This window comes from Molothrus ater, chromosome 19 (assembly GCF_012460135.2).
Source record: "Molothrus ater isolate BHLD 08-10-18 breed brown headed cowbird chromosome 19, BPBGC_Mater_1.1, whole genome shotgun sequence".
In the NCBI taxonomy this organism is placed as follows: domain Eukaryota; kingdom Metazoa; phylum Chordata; class Aves; order Passeriformes; family Icteridae; genus Molothrus; species Molothrus ater.
The window spans coordinates 223,780-251,470 of record NC_050496.2 but is presented as its reverse complement, the minus strand read 5'-3'; the positions used below and the strand labels follow the sequence as shown (position 1 = coordinate 251,470).

Below are 27,691 nucleotides of genomic sequence, written 5' to 3'. Positions count from 1 at the left end.
AGGAGTACCCCAACCCCAGCGTGCCCAGATTCCCCCCTGCCTTCCTACAGATTCACCCTTGTTGGTAAAGCAGCGCTTCTCCCTGGCTCTAAGCAAACACTGCTCCTTGGGAGAGACCACAGATAGAATTAAGAGGGCTAAGGGTGATGTTCCCCAGTCTCACGTACTGGGTTGTGCTGCGGTGGCTGTGGGGCTGGAGGTAACAGTGCCTGTGCCATGTGCTGCGACACACTCCATGCTGGCCATGATGCCAGGCAGGCACCTGAGGTTTTCCCAGTGGTTCTGCTGGTGTCTTTGGTGGGTGGAGGGTGCTCCACATGCTGCAGGCACTGCCATCTCCCAGCAGTGCCTGGTGTGCATGGGTGTCCCTGGAGCAACACTTTCTGCAAGTCGCTCTGTCACACACAGACACAGCATTTTACATTTGTCCTGCAGTAAAGATTTTAAATGCATAGAGGGATTGTGGGAAAGAACCTCCTGGACAAAAAGCAGGAAGGAAAACTGAGAGCTTTGCCTTTGCAACCAGCTCTGCAGCTTCTCTGCTGGAAGAAGAGCACATTGCCCTCCTGGCAATCCTGAGCAGGAGCCCTTGGCTTGGTGTTCCCAGGCTTACACCCACTGGGAAAACATGCTGCTGCTCAGCAGAGGTATGTGGGGTGCAGGGATGCCCAGCCTTCCTCCCACCCACCCCAGAGAAACACCCCCCGGGCCATGGAACTAGCCAGAAAAATGTGGGATGAGGGAGCACAACAGCGGAGCAGAGACTGGGACACGGGAATAGGGAAAGCAACCGTTTATAAAGGCCAGATACCCGTAACAAAAATAAACTTGTGCTTTCCCTCCCTCCCTCCTTCCTTTTGATTTTTAAATACAAATTTTGTTTAGGAAAAGTGGAAGCACTGTCTGTTACAAACCAAACCAAACAGAAAGAAGAAGGAAAAAAAAACAAGGAAAGGAGAGGCATTAGAATTAAACACTGTGGAATGTTAAATAGGTTACAGGCTACCGTTCTAGCCAGTGTGGTTAGGCAGCTTAGTGAATTAATTGCTTAGGAATTAAAAATAAATTATTATAAAATAGATTTCTGTACATTTTACATACATATATATCTCTTTATATAAGCAAACCGTGCTGGGCAAGTAATAACAGGGGACTTTCCCATGCCAGGCTCAGTCCCAGCCGAAGTCCTGCCCTGTCATCTGGTAGAACTTCATGTTGAAGGGCCTGTAGAAGTCCCTCAGCCTCTGCACCACCTCCTGGTCGATGTCAGGGTGGGTCCTGCCTTTTGTCTTGCCCAGGCAGTGGGGTTTGCTGCTGCCCTCCGCCTTCTTCAGGCACGGGAAGCCCTTGGTTTTGTTGAAGTAGAAGTGTTTGTCCGTGATGATCCTCTTGAGGCCCAGAAAGTCCTGGACCCTGCCCAGCTCCCCCGCGGGGTCCCTGATCAGCCTCTCCCCGCTGACAAAGAGGATCTGCCCGATGGGGAAGTGCAGCAGCCAGTTCTCCAGGTGCTTGGCGTAGATGCCAATCTGGATGGCGCTCCACGAGGTGTCTATGAGGCCTGTAGTCCTGTTTTTGAAGGTCAGGCTCTCAAAGGTGGGGATGTCAGGCTTCTTGGAGAGGGTCTGGGTGTAGTCCGAGATGGCTCTGGTCACGGGGTCCCGCACCACCACGATCAGCTTGGTGCCCTTGCTCATGGAGGAGATGCGGGCTGGGGCCTCCTTGGTGACAAAGTAGCTGGGGGTCTTCTCCATGGTGATCTGCCCCTCCAGTGTCCTGGGCATCAGCTCCCTGCCAGCAAAACACACAGACATGGGTCAGAAGGGCAAGGAAGAGGAACAAAAATATCCATATGCATTTACAGGTATGTTCACACATAGATACACAAGAATTCTTCTCCCTAGAATGCCTTCACAGGCCATTTGGATCATACAGACAAATCCATTTCCCATTGATTTAGGGATTAAGGGAGGATTATTATTAAAGGCCACTGTATTAGAAATCCAGTTGAGTAATCCCCCAGTTATTCATGAGTGGATTAGCTGAGCTACACTCTGTGCTTGGACCATGGCTGAATGTACCACACCAGCTCTAGACTGGTCAGGATGGGTCCTGAGCTGCACCTGAGGTGGCTGTTTTGGCTCATGACTACACCACTGAGACCTCAGCCCCAATCCAGAGCTCATTTCCCCATGGGAATGAGAGGATGGTACAGCAGAAAAGCAGGAGATCACTTGAGTAAGTCCACCTCATTTTCCCTCAGCATTCCAAATGCAAAACTTTTCCCAATTCAGGCAAGAGGGCGCAATTTTTCTCTGGCTTGCCAACAGCAGGACTTCACTCACAGGTGTCCTCTTGCATCCAGTTTCTCCCCCTGCTTTACTATTCCCTATCACTTGTTTCCTCACATGAGCAAGAAAGGGCATCAAGAGCTGCCCATGGCATCTTCAGCACATCCCAGTCCAAGAGACAATGAGGACAACCCCACTCCAGCACTGCCCCACGGGCTACAGCAGGTCAGGATATGGGGTACAACTGTGGAGAACACAACCTCAGTACATGGGCAGGACATTCCTTCACAAAATACTTTTAAAACTTAAAGCTTCCAGCAATTCCACCTTATTCCCTGCCTATTCCTAATTAACCACATGGGGAAAGAGTAGGGAGCTTGCAGAATTGATGGAAGTGGCATGAAGCAGGAAGAGTAATTTTTTCCTATTATTCACTAGGCAAGCTAAAATATTTTAGACCGTTTGCCAGTTCTTTCCCTTTATAGCCCTAATGGACTCATTTACTCTGGGTTGAGAGACAGTTGAAAAGAAAAGGCAAAAGGCGAGTCAAGTATGAAATTAAAGTTATAAAACTTGATTAAGTTTTCAAAGCATCCACCCAGCACAGAGAAATAAGCAGCCAGCGTGTGATCTGCAAGCCTGAAGCTGTGCTTCCCTCAGCAATAGGACACCACACAGAGGCTGCTCCCAACAGCCATCTCCTCCCTGACTGCTTTCATGCTTCCACAGCAAAAATCACCAGGGCTCTTGCAATTAAAACAGCCACTGATAATTTGTGCTAAAGCCAATGGTTGCCCTTATTAAGAACGCAAGGGAAGAAAGCTGACCAGTCTGTTCTGAGGGCAAATAACAGGGGATCCAGGAATGAGAGGTCTGTTTGCATCGAAAATCATCCCATGTCTATGAAATTTGGTCAGTAGCTGCTTATGCAACCATTGGTGAGCTCACACTGTACCTGGTATTTTACTTCACCAGCCTCTGGCATTGCCTTTGTGCAATGTGTTTACTGGCAAGGAGCACCCAGGGGCCGCACCTCCATCCTCCCTGTGAGCTGTGCCTACGGGCTGCCCATAAAGCCCCTTCTCCACAGTCCCAAGATGGGAGACAATCCCTGTGCCAGACCTGCATGGCACTCGGGTAGGAGTGGTAATGGACGAGGTGGACTGTGGAGGAAGGGGATATCAGCTTGTGGAACCTCCAGTCATGGCCAGAGGTGGTGGCAGCCCTGAAGGCTGGGATTTCAAGTCCACACAAGTGGAGTTTCACATGCAGATAAAAATCACGCTGGTCTACCAGATACCTGGGATGTGAGAGCTTCTGGAAGGCAGGAGCTAGTATGTGTGCCAAAACCAGCAACCAGAATAAAACTCTGACTAATCCTTCGCCTTTCTGGCCAACTCTGCAACCCCATGCTGTCACAGAATAGGGCCAGTCAATAACACTCAGAGCAACTCTTAAATTTGTCGTGGGCTGAGGTAGATTTCAACATTTGCTCATTAAGTGGTGTCCCCTTTTATGGGCACATTAAACCCAAGTTCTACATCCTGCCTGGCCACCAACTGGTTTTCAGCTTGATTTAAGAGGTTGTTTTCCACCCATGAAGTCCATAATGGCCTGGGACCTGTCTAGAGAGGAGAAAGCTTCCCAAAACATTCTCAGGTTGCCTGTGTTCCACTGAAGCCCTTCAGCTTTAGGTCAGGTTCATTGGATTGCTGGTTGTATGGGGCTCTGCATTTTGGGACTGATTTCTCCCCCAGGACTACTACAGCCAGCATTTATCAGTCTCATGGGAATGATGCAAGGTTTATTTTTCCCCTCCTTGCACAAGAAAGGCATTGGGCAGGGCTGTGAAACAGGAGGAAATTGCTGGGGATGGAGTGCCAAGTCAGTTGATTCAGTTGGGAAACACAGGTTCTTAATTAGCATTTCAGCAAATACAGAGGAGCTCACCATAAGTGGAAGAAAGCAGGGAGTAACTCTTTACCTAAGAGGCATCCACTGGCCTGGCATCAGCCCCTTTGCAGAGCAGTTCATCTCCTGGGCCCACACTGCACTTGTGGCTGAAAGTATTCAGTTCTGGGCAAGCCCAAACCTCCCAGATTGTTATTTTTGGAGAGGGCCTAAATTCCTGGCAATTTAAGAACATTTTGCTGGTGACCTATCACAGCAAGCAAAGCAGAACAAGGCACATTGACACACCTACTGCCCTCAGGTTGGCCAACATGGGCTGAGGTGACCAGAGGTAGAAGCAGAACCTTCATCCCATGTACAAGGCTTGGATCCACCAAAAACAGCCCTCGGGCCCCTGCTCGTGCTCTCCCTTCATTGGACCGCATGGGTGCCAGGCACAGCCCAAAACTGACACCCTCAAGATTGTCTCAGACTCTGCTTTGTTTGTAAAGTGGCTGCATGAAAGAAAGACAGCTGCAAGAGAAGCCAAATACTGTGGCCCATAGAGGTTGTTTGAACCTCTGACAACACCACATCCAGGAAAGCAAAGTTTTACTGCATGGGCATGTCAGTTGTGGGAGCTTTCCCATGGTTTCCATGATCTCCCACAGAGGCACCATCCATCATCCTGGCAGCCAGAGACAGCAGAGCCTCAGGGACAGAAGGAACTGGTACGTTGGCTGGTCTGAACTCATAGTGGTGGAAAGAAGAAGAATTTATTCACATTCAAGCCACAGCTGGAGAAGGGCAACTTGGCCCAGCAGAGCCCTGCAGCTCCAACACAACACACTGGACATACACTTTGGTGGGAGGAGGACCAGATCCAGAGCTGAGCATATCTACTCCTGGGGCTCCAAGACAGGAAGGGCCATGCTAAACTACAGCTGCTGCTTTGGGAGGGGAAAGAGGAGCTGTGATGGTGAGGAGCCACGATGCCCTGGCGGGATGCAGCGCCTTGGCAGAAAGGACTGGGGTCCAGCAGAAACCTGCTTTCAGGTCAGGTGGATACAGATCACCCAAGGCAGCTTGTGACCACTGTGGAGTCTCTTTTTCCATGGAGGATTCTCAGGCACCGTGGAGACATGGGCAGCTCCTGCCAGCACTGCCTGACACAAGGTGAGAAAGGCAGACGTGCAGCTACCACTGCTGTCCATACAGGAGAGCAAAGGGAGATGAGAGAGGGAACCAGGCTGTGGGAAATAGAGAGCTCAACTGAGCCCCAGGGCTGGATAGAGACACCACTGAGGGCCATAGTGGAAACTAGTAGAAAATACAGCATGAAAACCTTGGCAAGCCATCCCTCCTGCCTTGTTATCCTCCTGCCTTCTGGCAACCTGGAGTTCAAAGACCTCTGGAGACAGCATCTGCATCCAAATCATCCTATTTCATAGTGACTATGAACTGTCTAATCCTTTCAAACCCACAAATACTTCTGGCCTTGAGAACATCCCACAGCAGAGAGTCCCAGCACCAAAGCACTGCCTCTACCTGTCATTTGAACTCCATCCCCACTTCCCTGCTTGGGAAGGGATGAGGCACCTGCTTATTGAGCATGGAAGAAGGAAATGAGGATGAGGAGCACCAGCAGACTCCCAGCAGACTCCCAGCATCCTTCATTCCCCACCCAGCCCAGCCAGAAGGCACTGCTGACTAGGGCAGAGCTGCCAGCAGCTGGGTCCCAGCAAGGGGAGGAAGCTGCTGCGTGAGCACAGCTATGAATTTTGCACAGCTATGAATTTTGCACAGGCAAAGAGCAAGCCCCTAACCCTGAGCTATTAACATGTCAAGAGGGACAGAGGAAAAGCTTTTCCTTTAATGAACATTTCCTCGGTGAAGCCTACACCCTTCGTAGGCGAAGTGATAGGCTTAGTCTAAAGATGGATTGGCCTACTTTACCTATTAACCACTTAAACTAATGTAATAAAGGCTCTCTTCATTCAAACAGCCCTAATCCCCAGCCCCATGCAGCTCTGAAGCCTGGAATAAGAAGGGATACTAAGATGAACTCAGCCAGGCTGTTGCTTGGAAAGGCACTGGGCGGGGGGGTTTTTAAGCGCAAACTTCTCCAATGTGAAAATCAGACCCAGAGTGAGATAAATTTACAAAGTGGGGATGACAGGTGGCCACATGGTAATCCAATCCTGAAGCCTAATGCCCTTTGTGGCAGCTTTTGTCCGCACAGAGGGGCTCCAGGCTAATCTGCTGCTACTTTTCAAGAAGGAACATGCCAGGGGGTGAGAGGACCCCCACAACCTGTTGCTGCATTATTTGCCACAGGTAGGACAGCCCAGTGCAGGGCAGAGCACAGCTGTGGTGTCTGGTTTTATCCCTGGGGACGTCTGTTGGCCTCCCCATGCACCTCCTGCCACAGCCAGCACCTGCTGGGATAAACCCTCCTGCTCTGCCGGAGCCCAGGGCAGGGCTCACCCGGGCTGCAGCCAGGACCGTCTGCCTGGGGTCAGCACCAGGCTGCCCAGCCAAGGCCCAGCTCGCTCAGGTGTCCTGCTGCCCAGCAGGAGCTCCAGAGCTGAGCAATGGGCTTTTCTTTCTCAGGAAGGTTTCATGCTGCGTCCATTCCTATCCAGCCCCTGGAGCTACCCAGCACCACTCTGGGAGATGTTCCCCCTGCTCCAACAAATTCAAGTAATAAGTCCCACAGGTAAGTCTTAAAACCGGGTTGTCCTGTGATGCAGCTGCAGCAATGGCACCTTCCAGTCTCCAACCTCTCTGCTCCACACCACCACACTTCCTCAATCCTCTGTGCTTCCTCAGTTTCCCTCGGCAAAGGTGATAAAACTCTCCTGGGGGAGATGGAGTGCACTCACAGCAGTCCCCACAGCAGCTCTGCCAGCAAATACAGCAAGAACACTTTAGCACAGAATTTCTAGACTTTCCCCCCACAGCTGTTCCCTAGAAGCAAGGAAAACATGGGAAATGTGAGGAAAAGCAAGTCAAATTATTTGGGACATCAGCCACATTTATGCCAAATTAATGTCTGTAACCCACAACCATTTGCTTTGCAGCCCAGCACTGCACACACAAAGCATCTGACCTATCTCTGACAAGTTTCTGTCCCATTCCTCACTGATGTTTCAAGAAGGCAAAAAGTGATTCCTTTTCAGAAAACCCAGTTTTGACAATCTGATTTTTTTCATGGGAAAGTGCCCCCCAGATCCTCCCAAGAAACTGCATAAATTAGATTGAAAAGTTATGGTGAGAAGGTGAATAGAAATACAAAAGGTAAACAACAAAGTTCTTCTCCTATCCTAGGGGAAAACAGATTTTTTAGCCTGCAGAGTAACGACAGAGGGTTTGAAAACCCAAGATGACACCAAGCTAAAGTACAGCCAGTAACAGAACAACACAGAACATGGTACAACTTAATGCACATGATGAATTGAAGATTTTTTTCTGCATTTTTAATTTACAGGTTGGAAAGCAAACAGGCTCAGCAGTGGCCTGTTCAGTCTTGGAACAGCTCTGAGGAACCAAGTGCAGAAGATGAGGGAGATTAAAGCTGCATCCCCTCAGAAGCTGATTCTTTCCAGCATGCTGCATCTCCCTCTGCCTTGTCCCTACCCCAGGGGCAGTTTGGTGCCCTGTTCCCACCTCAGCATGGTCCTGTTCAGCTTTGCTCTGGTCAGGATCCCACCAAAGCCAAAGGGCTCATTTCACACTGCAGTCGATCTGTCCATCTGTCATCTTAAGTGAAACATTTTTAGGAGGGCTTTACTGCAACAGTCAATTCTCACTCTAGTTCCTGCTGCTTCTCTGCCTTTTCTCTCCTCCCCATATCAATAAATAAATTTAGGCAGAGCGAGTTAATTCTAATATCTTGGAAAAGAGCTGTAGACACCCAGGGAAGGATGGGGTGGTACCTCCATTGGTGGTAGCTTTGCCTTATGGCTCATCCCCTCTGCCAAGGTGATACCCAGTTGCTCCCAGTTTGCAAGGCAGCATGTTGCTGTCAGAAAGCAGGAAAAATGTACAGTGCTGGCAAGAGCAGTCAGGGGCTGGATCCAAACCACACAGCTGTAGCACACACTGGCACCTGACCACGAGCAAGAGCTCAGATGCTCATCAATCAAAACCCCAAAGCATCACCAGCTCAGCTCCTGAGGCCACCACACTGGTCCCCTCCCGACCCTGTCAGGCCCCTTTGCCTGCATGGCTGATCACAAAACCATTGGATCCCAGGAATACTCCTTAAAAGCAAGGACCTAACCAGCTCTGGGAAAGAATGTTAAAGTAATATAAAGAAAATAAATAATAAAAAATAAATAAATAAAATAAAATAAAATCGTTTTAATTACATCACAAACCCTGCCACCAGCACATAGGTCAACTGGCTTCAAAATTACCTGCTTGGCTTTGACTCTGCTTTCTGGTGACAGCAATGGGAAAGGCCAATGAGGGAGATGGAGGAAGAGGAAGAAGTAGAGAGAGAAACAACAGCAAATTCCTCTTTGGGGGTGTGAGTGCTTGCTGCTTTATTATTTGATACATCATCTTACAAAAAATTTTCCTTGGCTTCAGCTGCTGTTGCACCACAGACCTGTACAGTAGCAGGCAGTCTCTGCTTTTTTATGACCAGTGGTAAGAGCAACATGTGTGCCTTTGTCTCAAGCAGGAGTCTGTTGTTTGGGTTGGCAAATTATACAACAATAAAAGGGAACGGCTGGGAACCAGCCTCGGCCTTTTTGAAATGGATGTAACCCTATCCAGCTCCGTCGAGCACTCGCCACGATGATTACACAAACCAGATGATGGGAATTAATGAACTTTGGGGGTGAGGAAGGAGTAAGTGAAGAAGGAGGGAAAGGGGGAAAAAATACGTCGGCCTGAAATTAATGTTTTTCTCACCCTCCGTGCTCCCTGTCCCCAGATCTGCTAGTTGCCCTTCACTTGCTGAGGAATTTTGGGGATCAAAGAAGAGAGAGGACAGTAATTGTGTGTGAAGAGCACCCATGATGAAGGTGCTCTGGGACTTCAATGGGACCAAAGAGCTGGTGGCCATGGGTGGCATCAAGATGTGCCCCAGAGGAACAGGCTCTAGTCTGGCTGTGGAGCCTGATCTAAGCTCCTTTGATGCTGATGAAAAAATCCATCAAAGGTCTGGGGAGTGGGGAGGTGCAGGGCAGTGGCAGATGGCCCTTTCGTCCCCACTGCACGTGGCACAGCTGGGATGAACCAAACGGCCCTGGCAAATCAAAGCAAGAAGTGCCCCAAGGAGGGGGCAACACACCACAGCAAATATAATGGCTTAGGATATTTTTGGGGTTTAGGTTTGTTTGCTTTTTTTTTTTTTAAATAAAAGACTTTATTCACTCTTCAAAAGTCACTGCCTTCAAATCAGACCTAGGAGCCACCACAGAGGCTTGACCCTCTCTATGCTGGGACATGAGGAGCTAACCCAGCCACAGAGCTGAGCAGACAGTTTGCAGCAGCATCTGAGCACCAACCTAGACAAAGCAGGGCCTGATCCATGGAGGGTTTGTGCCTCTGGGAACAGCGATGGGTACAACAAGCTCCATGAGCCTCTGCTGCAAAGGCAGCCTCCCACCCTGTGCCAGACAAAGCACAACTCTCACCCACATGCCTTCCCTACTGCATGAGATGAAATGGGTCAATTAGAAGCAGTCTCATAACCAAGATATGACATGCCATCCCTTGCAGGGCTGCTGCCTTCTATGTCAAAGTGCCACATACGGTGTACCATATAGCTGCAACCTATGGAGCAGGAATAACTTAGATCAGCAGAAACACCTGCTGGGAGTCTTGTCTGCCCAGAGCAGGCTTGTGCTTTCACCAGGAAGCACAACAGAGAAGCCCAGGTTCCACAAGGACTCCTGGGCCATGGATGGGTGATGTCATCATCGCTCCTGGGACACGCCTGCTCCTTGGCAAAGGATGCAAGGGCCTTGGAGGTGGCTGACTGGGGCAATCCCCCTTCCCACCTGAGCTCACGCTCCATGCAGGGCAGCCTCTGGGAGGAAGGGTTCAAGGAGCCGAGACCACCCTGGAAAGCTGAGAGAAGGGCACCCTCCTTGCAGACACTAACATGAACGTGCCCACAGGGTGCAGTCCTCTCCTTGTGGCCCTCTCTCCTGTGGCCTGGGGATCTCCAGCCCTAGCCAGAGGAGGGAAAGGGCAGAGCAGGAATGGGGCAAGCAGCATGCTGTCCCCTACTGCTTTCTCAGCCTCCATCCAAATTCAGCTCCAGAGGCCTTCTTTTGCCTGATGCACTTCATCCACCTAACAATCCTCAGTTGAACTCTCTTCCAACCCCTTGTCTAGGTGGCTGCCCCATTCCTGTAAGTGTTCAAGGCCAGGTTGGATGGGGCCCTAAGAAATATGGTCTAGTGGGTGGTATCCCTGCAGGGGAATGACATGAGGGGATATTCAAGGTCCCTTCCAACCCAGGACATTCTATGATTTCTCCTGAACCTCTGCATGCACAGCCCATCCAAGGTGAAGCTCCTTGCTTTGCCCATTTTCACCAGCCCCTGCCCTCACACCATAGCCCCAGTCCTTGCACCATCTCACCAGTCCACCCCTCCCTCCATCTCCAGCCTAGCTCCAAGTCTGGCAAGCACCATACCTTCCCCCAAGGAATTTCTCTGCCAGGCTGAGGATGCCCAGGCTACTTGGTCATTCCTCCAACAGAAATTCCTCCAGCTCTACAGAACAAACTCAGAATGTTGCCACTGTCACTGGGTAGGTCATGCACCAACTGAACACAGGCTGCAGGGATGTGGATTAGGAAGAGCTAAATTTCCAATTATTTTTTTACCTCTTGCCCAAATAACAGCGCAAGATGTTACAACTGCTAAGCAAGAACTTTCCCTCCTCCTTTGCTGGAGCCAGGCAAGATATTCATCAACGTCCCCAGTTCATTACACAGGCCCTCCTCTTCTCTTTATGTAAACACGGAAGCCTCTTTCTACTCCTTACCATACTTAAAAGCTCTGAACTTCCACTAAATAATTATCTTCACCGGGGGAGAGAGGAGCAGCACTTTACATATCAAAGGGCTGCTTTGGAGGGATTTACAATAATTTAAGATGAAATGGTAAATATTCTATTCACTCCAGTTCATCTCCAGTAATAATTATAATCCTATTAGCAAGGTCCCAAGAAAGTGATTTCATTATCATCTAGCGAGCATCTATGTGGATTTCTTGGAGGGGTGGGATGGGGGAGGCCATAGGCAAATAAAGAAGGAAAAGCAACAAAAGGTGCAATTGCCAGCATCTCCCTTCCCCCAGCAGGATTTGGGCTCCATTGTCCCGATGCTTCAATAGTGCTTTGCTCTGAAAATAAGAGCTTTTGAGCGCAGTAAGGGGGTGGGGCTGAAATGAGCATCTTATCCCTTTCGGTCACCGCCGCTCCCCTTTCATGGCCGAGGGTCCCCTTGGTGCCGCTCCGGCCACAAAGAGCTCCCGGTGCTGTTCCGGCAGCCCCGGGCAGGCGGCAGTGCCACAATTAAAAGCTAATTGCTGTTCATGGGTGAGTTCTTTAGAATATTGCCCAGCATCGCCGGGCTGTGCTGCCCACCGGTCAAGTCATGTGAGATAACTCTAATCTGTCTCCATTTCCCCCAAAAAGGACAAAAAGACTGGTTTTGTTTAAAAGCAGAGCAGGGAGAGGGAAGTTCTGTGAAACTCATGATTTAAGGGGGAAAAATCCCCTAAACTCAGCAGGAAATATGACTGAGCTGACTGACAAACTGGGACTAAAGTCCCTTTATCAGCAGATCGCAGCACCAACTGTCTACAGCAAACGGTGTGTTTTATTCCTGCTCCATGTCAGCTCTTCATACACCCCGTTGGAGTGTTTAACTGGAATTTATCCCTGCAGGAGTGCCTCAGTTGCACCGGTGTAATCCTCTTCCCTCTCTTCTGGCACCTGGAGGGCACCAGTGTGAGTCCCCAGCCCCTGCACCAGAAGCAGGCAGCTTAGCTCTGCTCGCTCTGGGAAATCAGCAACTGCTCCAGAGCTGCGCCAGTTGCAGACTTGAAACAAGCCAAGATTACTGTCACAGTGTGCGAGAGTTTATTGCAAAGCCGTAGAAACATTTTTCTCAATAAATTAAACAGACAACAGCCTGAAAGGGAGGAAAGAGGAGGAATTTTAGGCATCCAGAGAGATTTCAGTGCTTACAACTCATTCCTGGTAAAAAATAAATTCTCTGGACTGCCTCTGCCTCTTACTCTTTTGCAACCAGAAAGACCAGCAACTTCTCCTCCCTCCAGAATTTATAGCCTAGAGTTAACATTATGTGTACTAACCTCCTACTATGTAAAGATTTGATAGATCCACTTACAGACTCATTGCAAGACAAAGTTCTGCTCTTGAAGAGTGCTAGTTCAACACATCCTTGCACCAGAGACATAAATTCTTGAACTCAGCTTTACCTAAGTAGCACCAATCCTGCCCTCATGAGAGCTGAAACCAGCATCTGGACTGGGTAAGCACCTGCAAGCACAGAATGTCCTTGTCCAGAGAAAAGCCAGCAAAGTAAGAGAGTCAGGGTCTGGAGTTATTGGCTTAATTGTGGAGACAAAAAAGACAAAAACCCCACCGATCTTGCAAGGCGTTTGCTCGCTCAGAGTAGGCCTGTGCAAAGAAAGCAAAGGAAGCCTGTCTTGGAAGAGGCTTAAAAGCATATGAAGAAATCATAAGGGTAGGATATCCAAAACACATCCATGGTACCCAGGTGACAGGAAGGTCTCCTGCAGCAGATGTGGGCTAATACAGTCCACATGAACACAGAGACTCTGATCTCAGGGGTTTGGCTTAAGCTCCATCAGGAGAATAACTGGGCTGTCCCCACAAGTCCCAGCCAAAGCCTACACCTCGCTGCCAGCTTTCTTGCCCCACAGCAGCCACTCAGACATGTCCAAGAGGCACCAATGCCCACTGCTCACACCACAGCTTCTTCCCTCTCACCCCTTCCCTGCCACCAAGGCTCAGGCACAAATCCCCAGTGTGGCAGGAGCACCAGTCAGTACTGGTGGTACATTCAGCCATCGACTCCACAGCCCCAAACTGCTCCCACACCCACCAATTTGCTCTCTTAATTGTAGCAACAGCACTAATCCTCTCAAAGTCTTAAACCCCCCGGGGCACTGCTCCTTACAGGTCTTCAAGACATCTCTCTTCCTCCTAGGTCTTGGGAAAATAATTTCTTGCAGTTAAGGGAGCAATATAATCCAGTTAAGCCCCAGAGATGTGAGGATCTGGGATTTGGGGGAGGCAGAAGTGGGTACTGAGACACACAGAGTTGGCACTGCAAAAAGAGTACAGCCTGTTGGCATTCTGCTGCTGTCCCAGGAGCACCAGGTGTTTCAGGAATTAGATGCCCAAACCAAGTGGCACCAGAACTCATCCAAGGGTCGAACTACCCACCACTGCACATGGACCAGCACATCCTCCTGGCTCATTCCACCTGTGACACCAGAGCACTCTGAGGCTCCTGCCCCTGGCTAGGACACCTGCAGGTATTCCCAATCCAGGTGGCCCCCAGGAGGTTATCCCACCTGCCTCATCCCTACAGTACCTCCTCTTCCAGGCCCTGTTCCAGTGACTCATTTTGCTGCATGCTGGAGGTGGGGAGCCCAGCGAGCAGGGTACACCTCAATCTGGACCCAGAGAGCACATGTGGTGTAATCAATGAGGGGAGATGGTCACATCTCCTACCCCCAGTCATCTGTACGGCAGCAACACGCTGCCACACTGCTTCTGTAGCCCTGCTGCAATAGGGAACTTTGCCAGTTTCCCAGAAAAGGAACTGGTTCAACAGAAACCACCTCTGGCTTGGGCCATTCTAGGGTGCAGGTCCATGTCAGTTATATGGATATAGATTTCTATGGCACACACTCATAAATCAACTTTCTGGTTAAGTAACCCTGTAGTGACCATGGCAGCAGCCTCTCTCCAGCCACCAAAAAAGCAGCTGAATGTGAGTGGCAAACCCTGGTCCAGCCCTGCTGACACTCAGAAACACCTGACAAATTTCTACCCAGGAGAGCACTACAAGGAGATGAACTTCCCAGGCTTTGCCTCTCCTCTGGGGCACTGCCAAGCCACCACATTTCACCTGCTCCAACTCTGCTAGAAAGAGGGAAAAAAACCTCAGCCCACACAGCAAAGAGCCAACTCCAAAAGGAAATACAAGTCAACAGCCACTCCAGCAAGATACAGGTAAGACCATGCTCCCCTAATGCAATGTCCATAAATCACAGCCCTGCTGAAAGGTCTTTTGTATTTTCCCCAACACAGAAACAAATGCCCTAATCTGTGTGCCTGCACGGGCAGGTAATGAGTTACACTGATAATGTTGCCTTTTGTAAAACACCTGCACGAGTGGCCCAGCATTTGCACAGGGAGGACTTTGTTTGCCACCGTGACACACATCTCACCTAATTAAGCCCAGCCTTCCTGCTCTGGGTCTTTACAGCCATGATTAGAGAAAAAAGCCTCCTGATAGACTCTGGAGACCTGAGTGATACCCCAGCTCTCACCCTTTGGATCATAACTCATGCTGGGCGAGCATCCCCCCTGATTTGTCTACCCTTGCAGTAAGACATCATGCCAAAGGCAGGCTTGAAACACAGTGCTGAGTTAGAGCCCCAAAAAGGGACTGGTGGCAGCTCTGCTCCTGCTCCTCTTCCTCAGCATGGACATAACAAAGCAGGGAGGGGGAGCAGGGACACTTTATTCACTCAGCAGCACTTTCCTCTGTGCATTGACATGCTCTGGAACAACTTCCATATCACATCTGAACCAGAGACCACTAGCTCTTCCACAGCATGTGGGAAGGGATCTCACAGGGTGGCCAGGGCCAGACCAGGCTTGAAACAAATCTTGAGACACATTCACATCTACAGTTTTATGAAAAAGCCATGCAGAATCTCCAGGAATTCACTTTCTGCACCAAAAGGGATCCAACAGGCATCCAACACCACCTGAAGAGCAAAGAACCTCAAAACAACAGCACAGAAAACAGTCAGCTTTCCATTTCATTATGAAGAAAGTAAGTTATGGTTTTTCCTGCCCTTTCTGATCATCTACATATGTTCACAGGCCAAGTAATGCCAACAAGGTTCTGTCAACCCTCAGCTGCACGACTCCACCTGCCTCTTCAGCAACACCCAAACCAGCCTTGAAACTGTGCAGCACTGAGGCTTCTCCTCAGCTGTGGGAGAGGGAAGGGGGTGCCCCTCTGACCATCAGAGGCCTTTCCCGTGGCCAGTAACAGCAGGGAAGAACAAATCCATCAGAGGAAAACCAGGAGGGTGCTCAACCAACCAAGCATGTCCCGTACTCACCAGCTGCTCACTACCCTTAGCATCTCATTGAGTGGGTCAAGAATTTAAAATTGGTTTAGACTTTATTCTCAGCTGAAACACCTTATTAAGTTCTGAAAGTCTCCTGCTTCCTTCTCAGAAGGGAGGGGTGGCACCAACCCCAACCATCACTAATCTGGACACTGACCAGGTCAGCGTGACCCTCATTGGGATGAGCTAATTTTGCCACCCACTGGAACAAAAGGCCTGGCAAATTAATACACCGGTGATCCTCTCAGTACTGATCCCTAAATGCATTTTAGCACAAATGGGATTGTCACCTCAACTCATTTGTTAATGGATTTGTGATTTGCTCTCATAAAGGAGTAGTGCTGGAAGTCAAGATCTCTCTGTGGCAAACAGGGCAGTGAGACATCTGACCAAAATAAGATTTATTCCACCAACATCTCTAGTCAGGCCAGGATGAACCTCCTGATTCTCCCCTCCCTTTGACACCTCACATCAAGCATCCAAAGAGAAAACACAATTAATTTCCAGGACTAAAATCCAGCATGCCCATTGAGGCAATCAGGTGGCAGGTTTGTGGTGCCACCAGATCCCTGCACCCCCAATGACACAGCAGGACTCGGGGTAAAGCAGAAGGAACAAAACCTGCCTTGGGAAGGAGAGAAATTCCCAGTGAAGGAGGGAGACAGGTGCCAATTAGGGAAACATGAAGGAGCAGGTCTGTCTGCAGACTGCCTTTCTGCCCAGTCATTACCTGGGATCTTGGCATGGTCATAAACAGTCAATGACACCCAGCCAAGAGCTCTTTAAAGAGCAGGCTCAGCTGGTGAAGATGCTCTGCTGCAAGTACAACAGATGCAAAGCACTGCTTCTCATTAAAAAGGTATTCACATAATTAGAGACTTCACATGGCCATACCAATGATTTGATCTAGTCCAAGCACTCAGGCACTATTTAAGAGGGCCTGTTTGCCATTTCTGATGGCTTGGGTTGTCTTTGTGTGTAACCCTGCCATCTCCTCACACCCCATGCACTGCCATGGCAGGTCCATGGCTATGTTGACAACCAGGAAGGATTTTACGAGTAAAACTACACGTGCCAAAGCCCTCCAGCAACCTCCAGCATCCCACCCTGCTTTCATTCAGAGCCAATTTCCTTCCAGAGCCAGCCATGGGGCTGAATTATCCATAGGTCCTTCAAGCCCTTGTACATAAAGAGCACCGTGGACCAGTCTGCCAAGGCCTTAGAGCACAACCCAAGTGAAATGACTTTTCCCTGAACACTGAGGACTCTGAATGACAGCTATTATTATTCAGATGAAACCAAGTGTCAGATTAACAAATCAATGGGCATAAGAGATATAAAATGGGTGACTATTGAAGCTTTTCAAATACCCAAACATATGGATGAACCAAATGTGAATTGTAATTGACTCACCCACACCTTTGATCTCTACACCCTTGGGTTCTTAAAGAGACAGCACAACCCCCTCTGACCCAGCTGAACTGCTCTGGGATTCCATTGTGAGCCTCTCAAAGTCCTTTCTCTCTGCCTTCATCTCCAGGATGTAGCTGCAGCCTGGTGCTTGAAAAGTGAGAGAAGTCAGCTCTGCCTTGGAGAGCCAGGGAGCTGGAGATGAACAACCTACGCTACCAAAACACAGCCTCTCACATGGAGCCCATCACCCCGAGCATCTCCTCCACCAGTCCTCGCCCTGGTGGTGGCCCTCAGTCACCTAGATGTGCATCAGGAAATGTCCTAGGAAGCAGCAGAAGAGGGTCCAGAGCAAACATGGGCAGTGACGATGCTCATTGCCCCACTCCTGGAGCCAGACATGGGGTCTCTTTGGTTTTCAAGGATTTCCCTGTGCAAAACCAAGGGCCAGACTTTGCTGATGGGTTCAGGGCATGTATATGCCCCTGCTGTAAAACCTGGGCTGGTCTGGAAGAGCTGGAAGCTGCCCTGCCCTTCTCCAACTGCCTTGACAGCACATAATCACTAATGCTTGATTAAGAAATCTGATTTTTAATTTTCACTAAGATGTTTCTGCAGATACATTGGAAATAACAAAGAGCTTAAACAAATGTTATCCCTAAATTTTTACATTTGGAGTTTGGAGAGAGCTTCAATCAGTTTTATATCAATACGTGAGAAAATGAATAAAAGAGCATTATCAATTTTGATACCATACAAACCTCAGCTCCCCAGGAGTCACAAGACAAGCAATTGTTTGGGTTTAGCTTCAAGCCTCATTACAAACTTAAGTTTTCGTAGCTCTTCCAGGAAACCTAGCCCATCTTATTCTTCTCCTCCATTCTGCAAATGCCACACAAATATGCCTTCGGGGAGGTTTTGAACTCCACACTGCAGCTTCCCCATGTTGGGAACAAGCTGTCCAGCTTAACTCTTGCTATACTGAGTCTCAAAGCAAGAGGGGCTTTGGAACGCCTGTTACTGAAGGCAAATGCCAGCAGCTACTCCCAGCTCGGGGCTCTTCCCCATCAGGCGTCACCACTGAGTGAAGGGATTCACTCTGGGAAGGCAGAGACTTGGCATGTGCCCTGTCCTCCGGCACCAGCAGTGGGTTTGGTGGGGGAACTGGGTGGGGCAGAGCAGGCATTGCTCTGCCCCCGTCATTTCTGGGCTCTGACCCAGCTGTGCAGCTGCTTAACCCAACTGTGAGCGCTGCTGGAACAGCCGAGCCTGCGACAACTGCAGGGCTCACCCGCAGAGGAGCCCCAGAAGAGGAAGACTGTGGGGAGGAAGGAGGAGAAGAGGAAACCCACGGGCTCTTAAGCTACTTTAGGACCACATGAGCTTTCTGTTTATATATAGCCCAATTAATTATTACACTGCATTGAGCAGTTTGACCTTGGAAGCATCTCCAGGGGGAGGCAGCAGTGGCAGTGCACCAGGGCAGCTGGCCAAGGCTCCGGTGTGTGCCTGGTGGCTCCTCTGCAATTACCGGGGCACACAGCAGCTCCTGGCCCCTTTGGGCTTGCAGGCTGAAACCCTAACCGGCTATTCCACTTCTGCTTTGGCAAGGCTGATATCTCCTCTCAAGGCTTCCTTCCCTGCTCAACACCCTGTATTAGCTATTCCCTCTGCTTTTCCAAATGCCATGCAGACAGCCCAAGGCTCATTAGTTACCAGACCAGCTCAAGAGGAAAATTAAAATGGGAGGAAAAAAAGGTGTTACAAGCTTTGTGTTAAGTTGCAGCAAGTCAATGCACTGCAGGGAAAGGGAAAATGGGCCTTGCTAAGCATGTCCTCAACAAGGGGCAATGCTCAGGCTGCCTGGCTTTTTGTAGCTTGCTTTGGTTGGTCCAGCCATAGTAAAGTCAGAGCAGGAGCCCAGGGATGCTCAGAGCCACCCAGACATCTACCACTGCCCCACTGGTCACAGGTGAGACCTTCATGAACTTGCTCCATTCCAACCCACTTGTGGAAGATGGAGCCCCCTAGCACTCGGGACACTGGCTCTGATCTAGCACAATTCACTGAACATGGCACCAGAGGTGTGTGCAGGGGTTCAGAGCAGAGGCGCAGCACCTCAGTGGCAGGCAGCACCTTTGTTCCCACATGCAGAGACATGGGGCACAGCACAGTCACAGGGTCCCTCTGCAATTCATGTTTAGCAACTGCATTCATGGCCCTGTGTACAAACAGCTGTGTACAAACAGAGGACCGTGTACAGCCACTCCGGGACCGAAGGGCTGGGACACACCTCCTGTTTACTCCAACACCTCCTGATTTCCTTCCAAGTCTAATACATCTTTAGAAAAACAAACGGCAGGCATGCCAAAGCTGCAGGCCTTGCCAGTTGTTTTTTTTAATATTTCATAGCTCAGTGAAGAAGCAAAGCACTTTATTAGGAAGACGCTGGGGTTTCATCCTCCCCCTAGTGACAAGAGGATCCATGCTCTGAGCCTGCTCAGCCTCTGGACCCCATTCCAAATCAAAAATATTACTGGAGCATAACTCCAGCACAATTGCCCTTTCACTAAATGAACACTTTTCCAAAGATATCCTATGCCTCCCTGTGCCATTCACCCTCACTTGAAGTTTAAGTTTTCAAGTTTCAAGACTTTCAAGCTTTAACGCAAGTTTGCGTTTGATAATCAAAAGAGGCTGAAACCTTGGGGCTTTAATATAAAACTTGTCAAGATACTTTATTGAAGTTAGTAATTGTAACAGATTTTGGTTTTTGTGGGGACATTTTCTGGTCTTGGAGCCCATCTCTAGGCAGAGTTCTGGACTGCGTTAGACACAGTCATGTTTGGGAACCTGGTTCAGTCTCTGTCACCACATGCTGCTGAAGACTCGTCTCCTCATCAGAGTCAACTTCCCACATGAAAAAGTGTATTTTTAAAGGGAATTAGTGTAGCAGAATACAGTCATACTCCGTACTGTTGGACCACATTTGTGGCAATGCAGGATTTGGCCTTGTGTTTACCTTTAGGAAGGATCTGTCAAATGCACACATCCAGCTATAATATTGTACATTGGCATATAAAATGAAAGCCCGTGCACAATAATTCTCCCTCTCTTGTGGAAGAGCTGCCTGCTGCATTGACAGGAATGCAAAGTCTGTGTCAGTTCCAGGGAAAGGTTACAACTGCTCACTTTTATTACAAACCAGCCACTTTGGTGTATTCGTAGAAATCCCCTGTACCAGCAGAGAAGACTGGCCAAATTACAGCTCTGACCTATGGAATTTTATCAGCACAATACTCACAATAAGACCAGGACAAGGGAGGATGACACCCACCAGCACAGGGATAGCAAAGCCAGGCTCCCTGCGTGACACCTTACAAGCCACATGGAGGGCAGGGTCAGCCACGCTGCTCTGCATCCCAGACAGGCTGCAAATTAAACTCTGGGTCAGACCTGCTGCCAAACAGAGCCATGACTCCCTTGGTGCCAGGGCTAGGTCACACCATCCCTCTATAGAGATGTTCTTCCTCCCTCCCTTTTCTGTATGGAGAGAAGAAAACAAAACTGCTGTAGAAGCAGGCTGGTTCCAGGGCGTTTCCAAGGAGGTTAACGCAGATGTAAAGCATTGAGCAGAACCTGGAATTATTTTTCTCTAAATAAAGTTTCTCTAGCCACCACGTGGCAGGACACTGCCATGCTCACATATCTTGACAGAAAGATTTTAAAAATGAAATTATTCATTTACCAGAAATCAGTGTGAGATCTGCAAGCACCACCTGTACATCTATTTTTCTCTAACATTCCCACCAACATCATCTGAAGTCCCAAACACCAAAGTTTCTGGTCTTGTCTGAATGATTCCTGAGGCCACAGGGCCAGGAAGAAAGGTCAGGCAGCCAAGCAAGCCAGCTCCCAAAAGTCCCTCCTCATCTCTGGACTTTCCCAGTACAGGGGCACCACATGCTAAATCGTCATCACTGAGGTAATTTCCTCCTCCTTCATGGCTATTCCTAGGAGGAAAACAACCACAGGGAATACTCACAGCCAGCATGGCACCAGGAGAGATTGTCCCCACTGGATCACTATTATGAATGGACTAAGGTACACCGCACATCCCAGCCAAGCAGACCCTGCTCTCCCTAGGTGGAGACAGAGGGACTGTGCTCCTGACCTCCATTTCTTCCCCTCATCTGACCCATGGCACAATGTGATGCCCTTTCCCACTTGTCTCTGCCCTACTTCTCACCACCTTCAGACTGGGAGCAGCTCCTTGAAGGCAAAGTTACACCACCACAAATGCCTGTCCTGAATTCACCCCTCCTTTCCTCTGAGCCTGCTGATAATCAATATGTTTTGTCACAGGACCCCTTGTTTCCATTAAGAAAGCTAAGATAAGGTCCATTTACTCCGTTGCCTTCTGGCTGCTGCTGGGCTGAGTACCTTTAAAAAGTACATGGTGTTTCTGGAAAGCTAATTAAACATACAGCAAGCTGCTGAAAGACCTGGAATTGCAATGGTTAGGGCAAGCCCCAGTACAGTCATCAGCAGCAAGTCAGGACCCAGCACAGCACTTAGTCATTTCCCACAAACCAAGGAAGAAGCCTCTCCAGCCTGTCCTCATGCACCACATGGTGACAACAGGTAGTAGCTGATAGCCCCTGACCCACTAATTACACCACTGAGACAACGTGCCCCACTATTTGTTGTTCTTTGAACCCATATGTTACCCATCCCACGTGGCCCTGGCCCATTCATTATCACCTGAACCCATTGGTCACCCATGGTCATACCACCAGGAGACATGAATCCTGTTCTGAATGGTCACTAAATTAGACTTCTTCCTAATTAAATAGCCCCAAACCCAAGCTCAAGTGAACAGAGCAGCAGCAAGAGAGGCCCAAATACAGGACATTCTTATCATCAGCAGATTGGAAATACAGCTCCAAAGAACAGTAGTTTGGGTAGAGTCTCTATAGCCACTGCACGCAGGGCTTGCTGGATGCTTTTAAAAACAAAGACTTGCCTGGAAGTGCCTTGAGATATCCAACGCTCGGGGTGTGTTACAGACACCTGCCATGGTCCACTTGAAAAGAAAAAAGTAATAAATCCCAAACTCAGAGCTGAGCCCGTGGGTTTTCATTCCCATCATTTTCATGCCAAGGAGCACAATGCTCCCGGCAGGCCAGGGGGTCCTGCACTAACACGATTAGCCAGGCAGATCCACCATCCGCATCCGTCACCCCCAACGCTTGGTCAACTTTGAAAAGTTCAGCAGCTCAACAGGTGAGGCCATGAAACCCGATCACAACAGACAATGTCATCCCCCCAGCGTCGTGCTGGGAAGAACTTGTCACGTGCGTCATATCGGGCAACATGCTTGAAACAGAGCAGTGCACTGAAACCCCAGCAACACGAATAATCTTTGCCATCTGTTTGAACAACTCAACCCTCCTCATATCTAAAGGAATGATCCCATGCAAACACAAGGGCCTTGCTGACTGATTATAGCAGTCCAGCCCTTCTTTTGGGGGCCATTTTCCTCCCAACGTTACACAGCAGCTCAGGACACATCGTGGGGAGCCGCTGCAGTGGCCAAGGAGGCACTGAACTCCATGCACATTCTGAGGGGGCCACTAAAAGTCCCCAGTTGCAAGGTAATAGTTGAGTTTTAATTTTTTTTTCATGTCAAGAAAATAAAATCTCAATACCAAAATTGTTTGGCAAAACCTTCCCAGAGAACACAACTGTCCTTTAGGAGATGCTTGTTCTGACCCAGCGCAACTCACAGGAATGCAGTGGAGGAACCAGTCTTTGCTCAGATGCAGTCATTTGCACCCAAAGTCCAGTTGGGAGTATCAGGACTGTTCCCACACTTCCTGGGGCCAATAAATCCTGTGACACTCAGTGGAAACCAACCATAGTTCTGTCTGTGCTGCTGGGTCCATGCATCACTGGGAAGGCAATTAAGCAGCAGGTATTAAACCTTCATTAAAGCAGAGATTATAGACAATGGCCAAACACAGGGGCAAAATCCTGCCTTGCTCAAGATTTGGTTCATCAGGGCTTTCACCCCAGACTTTTAACCTTTTTCTTCCCTTGCTCACAGCCTGGCCAATTGCAAGCACCAGCTTGTACCCCCACAAATTCCTTGGAGGAAAACAAAGCAGGGTCATGGGAAAAAATACAAAAAATAAGGAAGTTTCTCACAATTCAGGAATTGCTTTCAAGCAGCACTTTGCACCCTAAATTCCAAACAATTTCAGGCTCTAAGAAATGCATATTTGAAACAGTTTATCATGCACCACCAGACCACAGGGCCTGATCCTGCTGATCCAAATCACCCAGTAGCAGCAAGGACTTGAATTAAGGCAACCTAGGAGTAGTGGGAAGACAAACCACTAGCATTTTAAGAATTTTTCATAAAAGAAAAGAAGAAAAAAGAGGTCTCCCTGGTGCACTGCTAGAAGCAGAGGAGCACAGCCTTGTCCTGCTATCACAGTTACAGCCGGCACAGGCGCGGCAGAGGTGTTCCTAGCAGAGAGCTACAGACTTGAAATATAAATCAGTGATGCTGAGTAGGGCTGACAACACCCAGCCCAAGACAGGAGGGACTGGGCATTACAGTCCACTGGGCTGAAAATAAGAACAAAAAAAGAAAAAAACCAAAACACGTAACACTAATGACAATCATTTTTTCTTACAATAATTAGAAGACAACAGGCTTTCAAGTCCATAGGACATTTCAAATGCATCATTGTTGAATCAAATGAAGAAAACCATAAAAGAAATTCAACAACTGATTTTCTATGCATGGAAGAAACACTTCCACCAAGCTCTACAGTAAACCCCAAAGAGAGCAATGACATCCCTGAGGCTGCTCAGCCAGACACATGCACACAGGCTGTGGAGCTGAACTCCCTACTGCCACAAAGAGGGAACTTCTCTACTACCCAAAAATTCAAGGCACTTCATAAAATTAGTTTGCAATAGTGGCTGGATCCCATTCCTCCCCTGTCACAAAACATATTTTCACTAGAAGCAGTTAACATGCTGTATTCATTACGGGGCGGGGGGGAGAAAACCTTGCAATGTGCATACAGAAGTTATTTCCACCAAATATTAGTTATCTCACTATCGAAAAAAAATCATTTAATAAGTCCTGTTTCCCCCCTGCTTTTCAGGAACGATACTCAGCACCACTTGATGCTGTTCTGCATTCCACACTGCAGAAACAAACCAACAGATTTCATTTCACGACAGAAAATGGAGCAAGGAACAAGTTTGTGGTTCCTCTTTCTAAAGTTATTTTCAATAGATGAAAACTTCAGGCAGAAACAAGCAGTTAAACAGAATTAATCACAATCACCCAAAAATAAGAATCCATCAAGCTAAACAAGTAAGTCTCATGCCCCTCTGTCTTGAAAATCTGAAAAAGCTTTTGGATGCCAGGAACAACTTAAACAAACAAAAACTCCTAACAAACATAAAAGATTTAGTCAATTAGCTAAAATACACTTCAAATGAGACATGGGTCAAAAATTCTATCTTCATCTTTTCAAAGCCAGGCAATTGGATTTGCACTGCACTCTGAGTGCTGAGGACACAGTAACTCCCCCAGTTCCAAAGTTGAGTAGATTTGAGCAAAAGCATCTGAAAAATAAAGACAAGGCCTCCCCAGCTCACTGCACCATGCTGACACCACACACCTTCTACAGCATCTTTAATCCAACTGTACTGAAACACTAACAAGAAGATACAAACACATCTCCTTATTGATACTAAGATAATAAATAAAAGCCTCATTAGGTCTGGGAGAAATAAACGTGTTCTTGAGGAGTGCTGGGAAGCCGAGATTCACTGAAGTCAGCAAGAGCTTGGAGTTACTACTCTATAGGATCTGTCTTCTAATGACTAAATTTATAGGAACAAACTTCTGTATCTAATTCTAATTAAGTTAGAAAGAATGCACAATATATAACAACTTGTCTGCTGGTTTTCATCCTCTCCCAAGTATTTTGCAATAATTAGTTCCCCCCCAGTTGACGCAGGCCCCAGTCCCACAGACAGCCAGACACACTCCCATCTTCGGGGTAAATCACACACAACTCATTTCAAGGCTTCCAGCATGTCTTGCTGCTTGAGAGCATCACCATTCAGACCTCAACATTCATCAGACCTCAGCTAAAACAGCCCTGCTGCAAAAATACTAATGAAGAACTACAGTATATTTGCAGGGATAGGGCCCACGCTGCTCAAAATTCAGCAGCTGATAGGGTGAAGCTTTAGGAAGCTAAACACAATACCTGTTCTCCAAATTTAAAAATAATGTATATCCTTTAAATATTGGCTTTCACCCACTACATCTGGGATAACAGATGAACTCAATCATAAAGATTATTCTCTCCTTCTCCCCTTCCACCTCCTACTTGTAAAAGATTAATCAACCATTTTATGGTCTAATTTAGGTGCCTAATTAAAAACAGAGTTCAACACATACAACACCATTTTGCTGATAAATCCTGACAGGATTTCTGCTCTGTTATATGCAAGTTCTTCTTTAAAATGGGAGATTTTTAAACTCAGCTGAATTTACAAAGGTTTCATTTGGGCTGCTGTGGGACAACAGCTACAGACTCCACCGGGATGACAGAATTTCCTAAAACGAAACGGCTTTCAAAGACTTCCTCCTCATTAGATCTTATCCTTCACTCATTTCACTAACTGCTGGGAGATGGCAACATTATAAAAAAAAAAAGAGACATAAACCTAAGCGGACTTGTCGGGTGGGAGTTTCAAGACTACAAAGAGGTTACAATTCGTAACTTCACAGCTCCCATTTAGCTTCAAAGTTTTCATCTCGGCTTCTTTAGCATTCCTGTAAACACTCAGTAGAAAGACATTCAAAACACCCCTGATAAAGAAACTTCAGTCGGAAAAGGGTGAGAAAAGCACCGAAACGGGGGTCGCCCCTCGTTCGGTGTCCGATCGCGCTTCTCCTCCGCACCCACCGCCGCCCTCTCCGCCGAGCCCACCCGCACACAGACATCCCGGGCCGGGCTGCTCCTCGCAAAATCACTTACAATTACATCCATCCTTACAGGATACAAGGACAAATTTATAGTTCTCTCCCAGTGCAAAGGGTTCATCCCGTTCCCGACGCGCCCGTTACCCGCTGCACCCCACACCGCTCCCGCAGTCCAGCGCCGGGCGATCGATCAGCTCCACAGATGATTACGGGGAAGGAGAAAGTTAACGGAGACTGAATGCAGGCAGCGAGTGAGGAGTTTTACCTGGAACGTGGAGCTGCCGCCTGCCAGACCCAGGCAGCGCTCCCGGAACGGGTCAAATCCCCTCCAAACGTGCAAAAAAATTCACAAATGGGTAAATCCTCCCCACCTCGCCTCCCCCACACAAAAAAGGGAAAAAGAGAAAACGGGTCAAGTCCCACCCTAATGGGTACAAAAAAAACCCCAAAAAACAAACAAACAAAAAAAAACCGAACCCAAACGGGTCAAAAACCCCGCAAACACGCGGTCGCTGAGCGCACCGCCCGCCAGCCCGTGCAGACCCGAGAGACACACCAGTCATCCCTCAGCAACACCCTGAGCTGGAGGAAAAGTACTTTTGCTCCAGCAAAAGACCGGGAAGTACAGCGGAATAAGAGTGTTTAAAAATATTAAATTAATATGTAACCTTTATAAAAAAATTAAATAGGGTTTGGCTCGCGCAAAACCTGCAGACGCTCCGCCGCCGCCTGGGCTAACGGAGACCGCAAGTTGCGCTCTGGGTTTATTATATTTTTAGGGGTTGATTTTTCGGGGGAAAGTATTTAGCGGAGCATTTACTCTTCGCCTCGGACGCTCCCCAACCTGCTCCGGAGCCCGGGGCGGCCGCATCCCCGCACCGGGGCGGCGAGCGCAGGACGGCTGGGATCCCGTTCAGCCCCGTCCCGCTGCGGGGCCGCCCCGGCCCGGCCCGTACCTGTACCAGGCGAGTCCCCGCTCGTAGTTGCGGTCGAAGAAGTGGGGCTCGGCACCGACGGCGCGCACGTCGGGGTGCACCCGCAGGAACTCCAGCAGCGCCCGCGTCCCGCCCTTCTTCACGCCGATGATGATGGCCTGCGGCAGCCGCTTGGTACCGGAGCCGTTGAAGAAGCTGGAGATGGGGCTGCCGGCGTCGGGCGCTGCCCGCTGCTCCTCCAGGCTGCTCTCCTCGCCCGGCTCTCCCGGCAGCAGCGGGGGCAGCGGCGGGGCGGCCCGGGGCGGCGCGGGTGACCCGCGGGTCGTCAGCCCGGCGCAGGAGCCGGCGCACGAGTAGAACATGTAGAGCCAGAGGAAGAGCATGATGAAGAGCAGCAGCAGCCTCCGCCTCAGCGGCGGCAACGCGACGGGGACATCGAGGCAGCGATTCAAGCGCTGCCCCATGTGCCCGCGGGCGCACCGGGATGCATGGCTGGAGCCCGCCCGGCTCGGCTCGGCTCTGCCCGGCGCCTCATGGGCACCCGCGGAGGCTCAGCACGGTCCCATCGCCGCCGCCGCCCGGCGCTGCCGCCCGGCCCGCTCCGCGCCCGCCGCCCGGAGCACAGGCAGAGCGGCGGGGGCGGGGCGCGGGCCCGGGGGACGGGCGGCGCCCTCGGCCAATCACAGCCGCGGGTTCTCGCATAATAAGGAGGGGCGGGGCGAGAGGAGCGGAGGACGT

The 27,691-nt window shown here is 49.3% G+C and overlaps 1 protein-coding gene across 1 annotated transcript; it reads right to left on the bottom strand.

Moving 5' to 3' along the window:
* Positions 1-744: 744 nt before the first annotated feature.
* On the bottom strand, positions 745-27,500 carry LOC118693728 (heparan sulfate glucosamine 3-O-sulfotransferase 3B1-like). Its single transcript, XM_036394532.2, has 2 exons — positions 26,975-27,500; positions 745-1,788 (listed from the first exon to the last, which is right to left on the bottom strand). Exons 1-2 carry the CDS (start codon positions 27,415-27,417, stop codon positions 1,170-1,172), a joined length of 1,062 nt encoding a protein of 353 aa, XP_036250425.1. The 5' UTR covers positions 27,418-27,500; the 3' UTR covers positions 745-1,169.
* Between the last annotated feature and the right edge of the window lie 191 nt (positions 27,501-27,691).

What these genes read in the sequence shown, in the direction of transcription:
- LOC118693728 (XM_036394532.2), bottom strand. Translation starts at nt 27,417, where the DNA reads ATGGGGCAGCGCTTGAATCGCTGCCTCGATGTCCCCGTCGCGTTGCCG. An exon ending in CGGGGACTCGCCTGGTACAG is followed by an intron (nt 1,789 to 26,974) that starts GTACGGGCCGGG and finishes TTTTGCTGGCAG; the next exon opens with GGAGCTGATGCCCAGGACAC.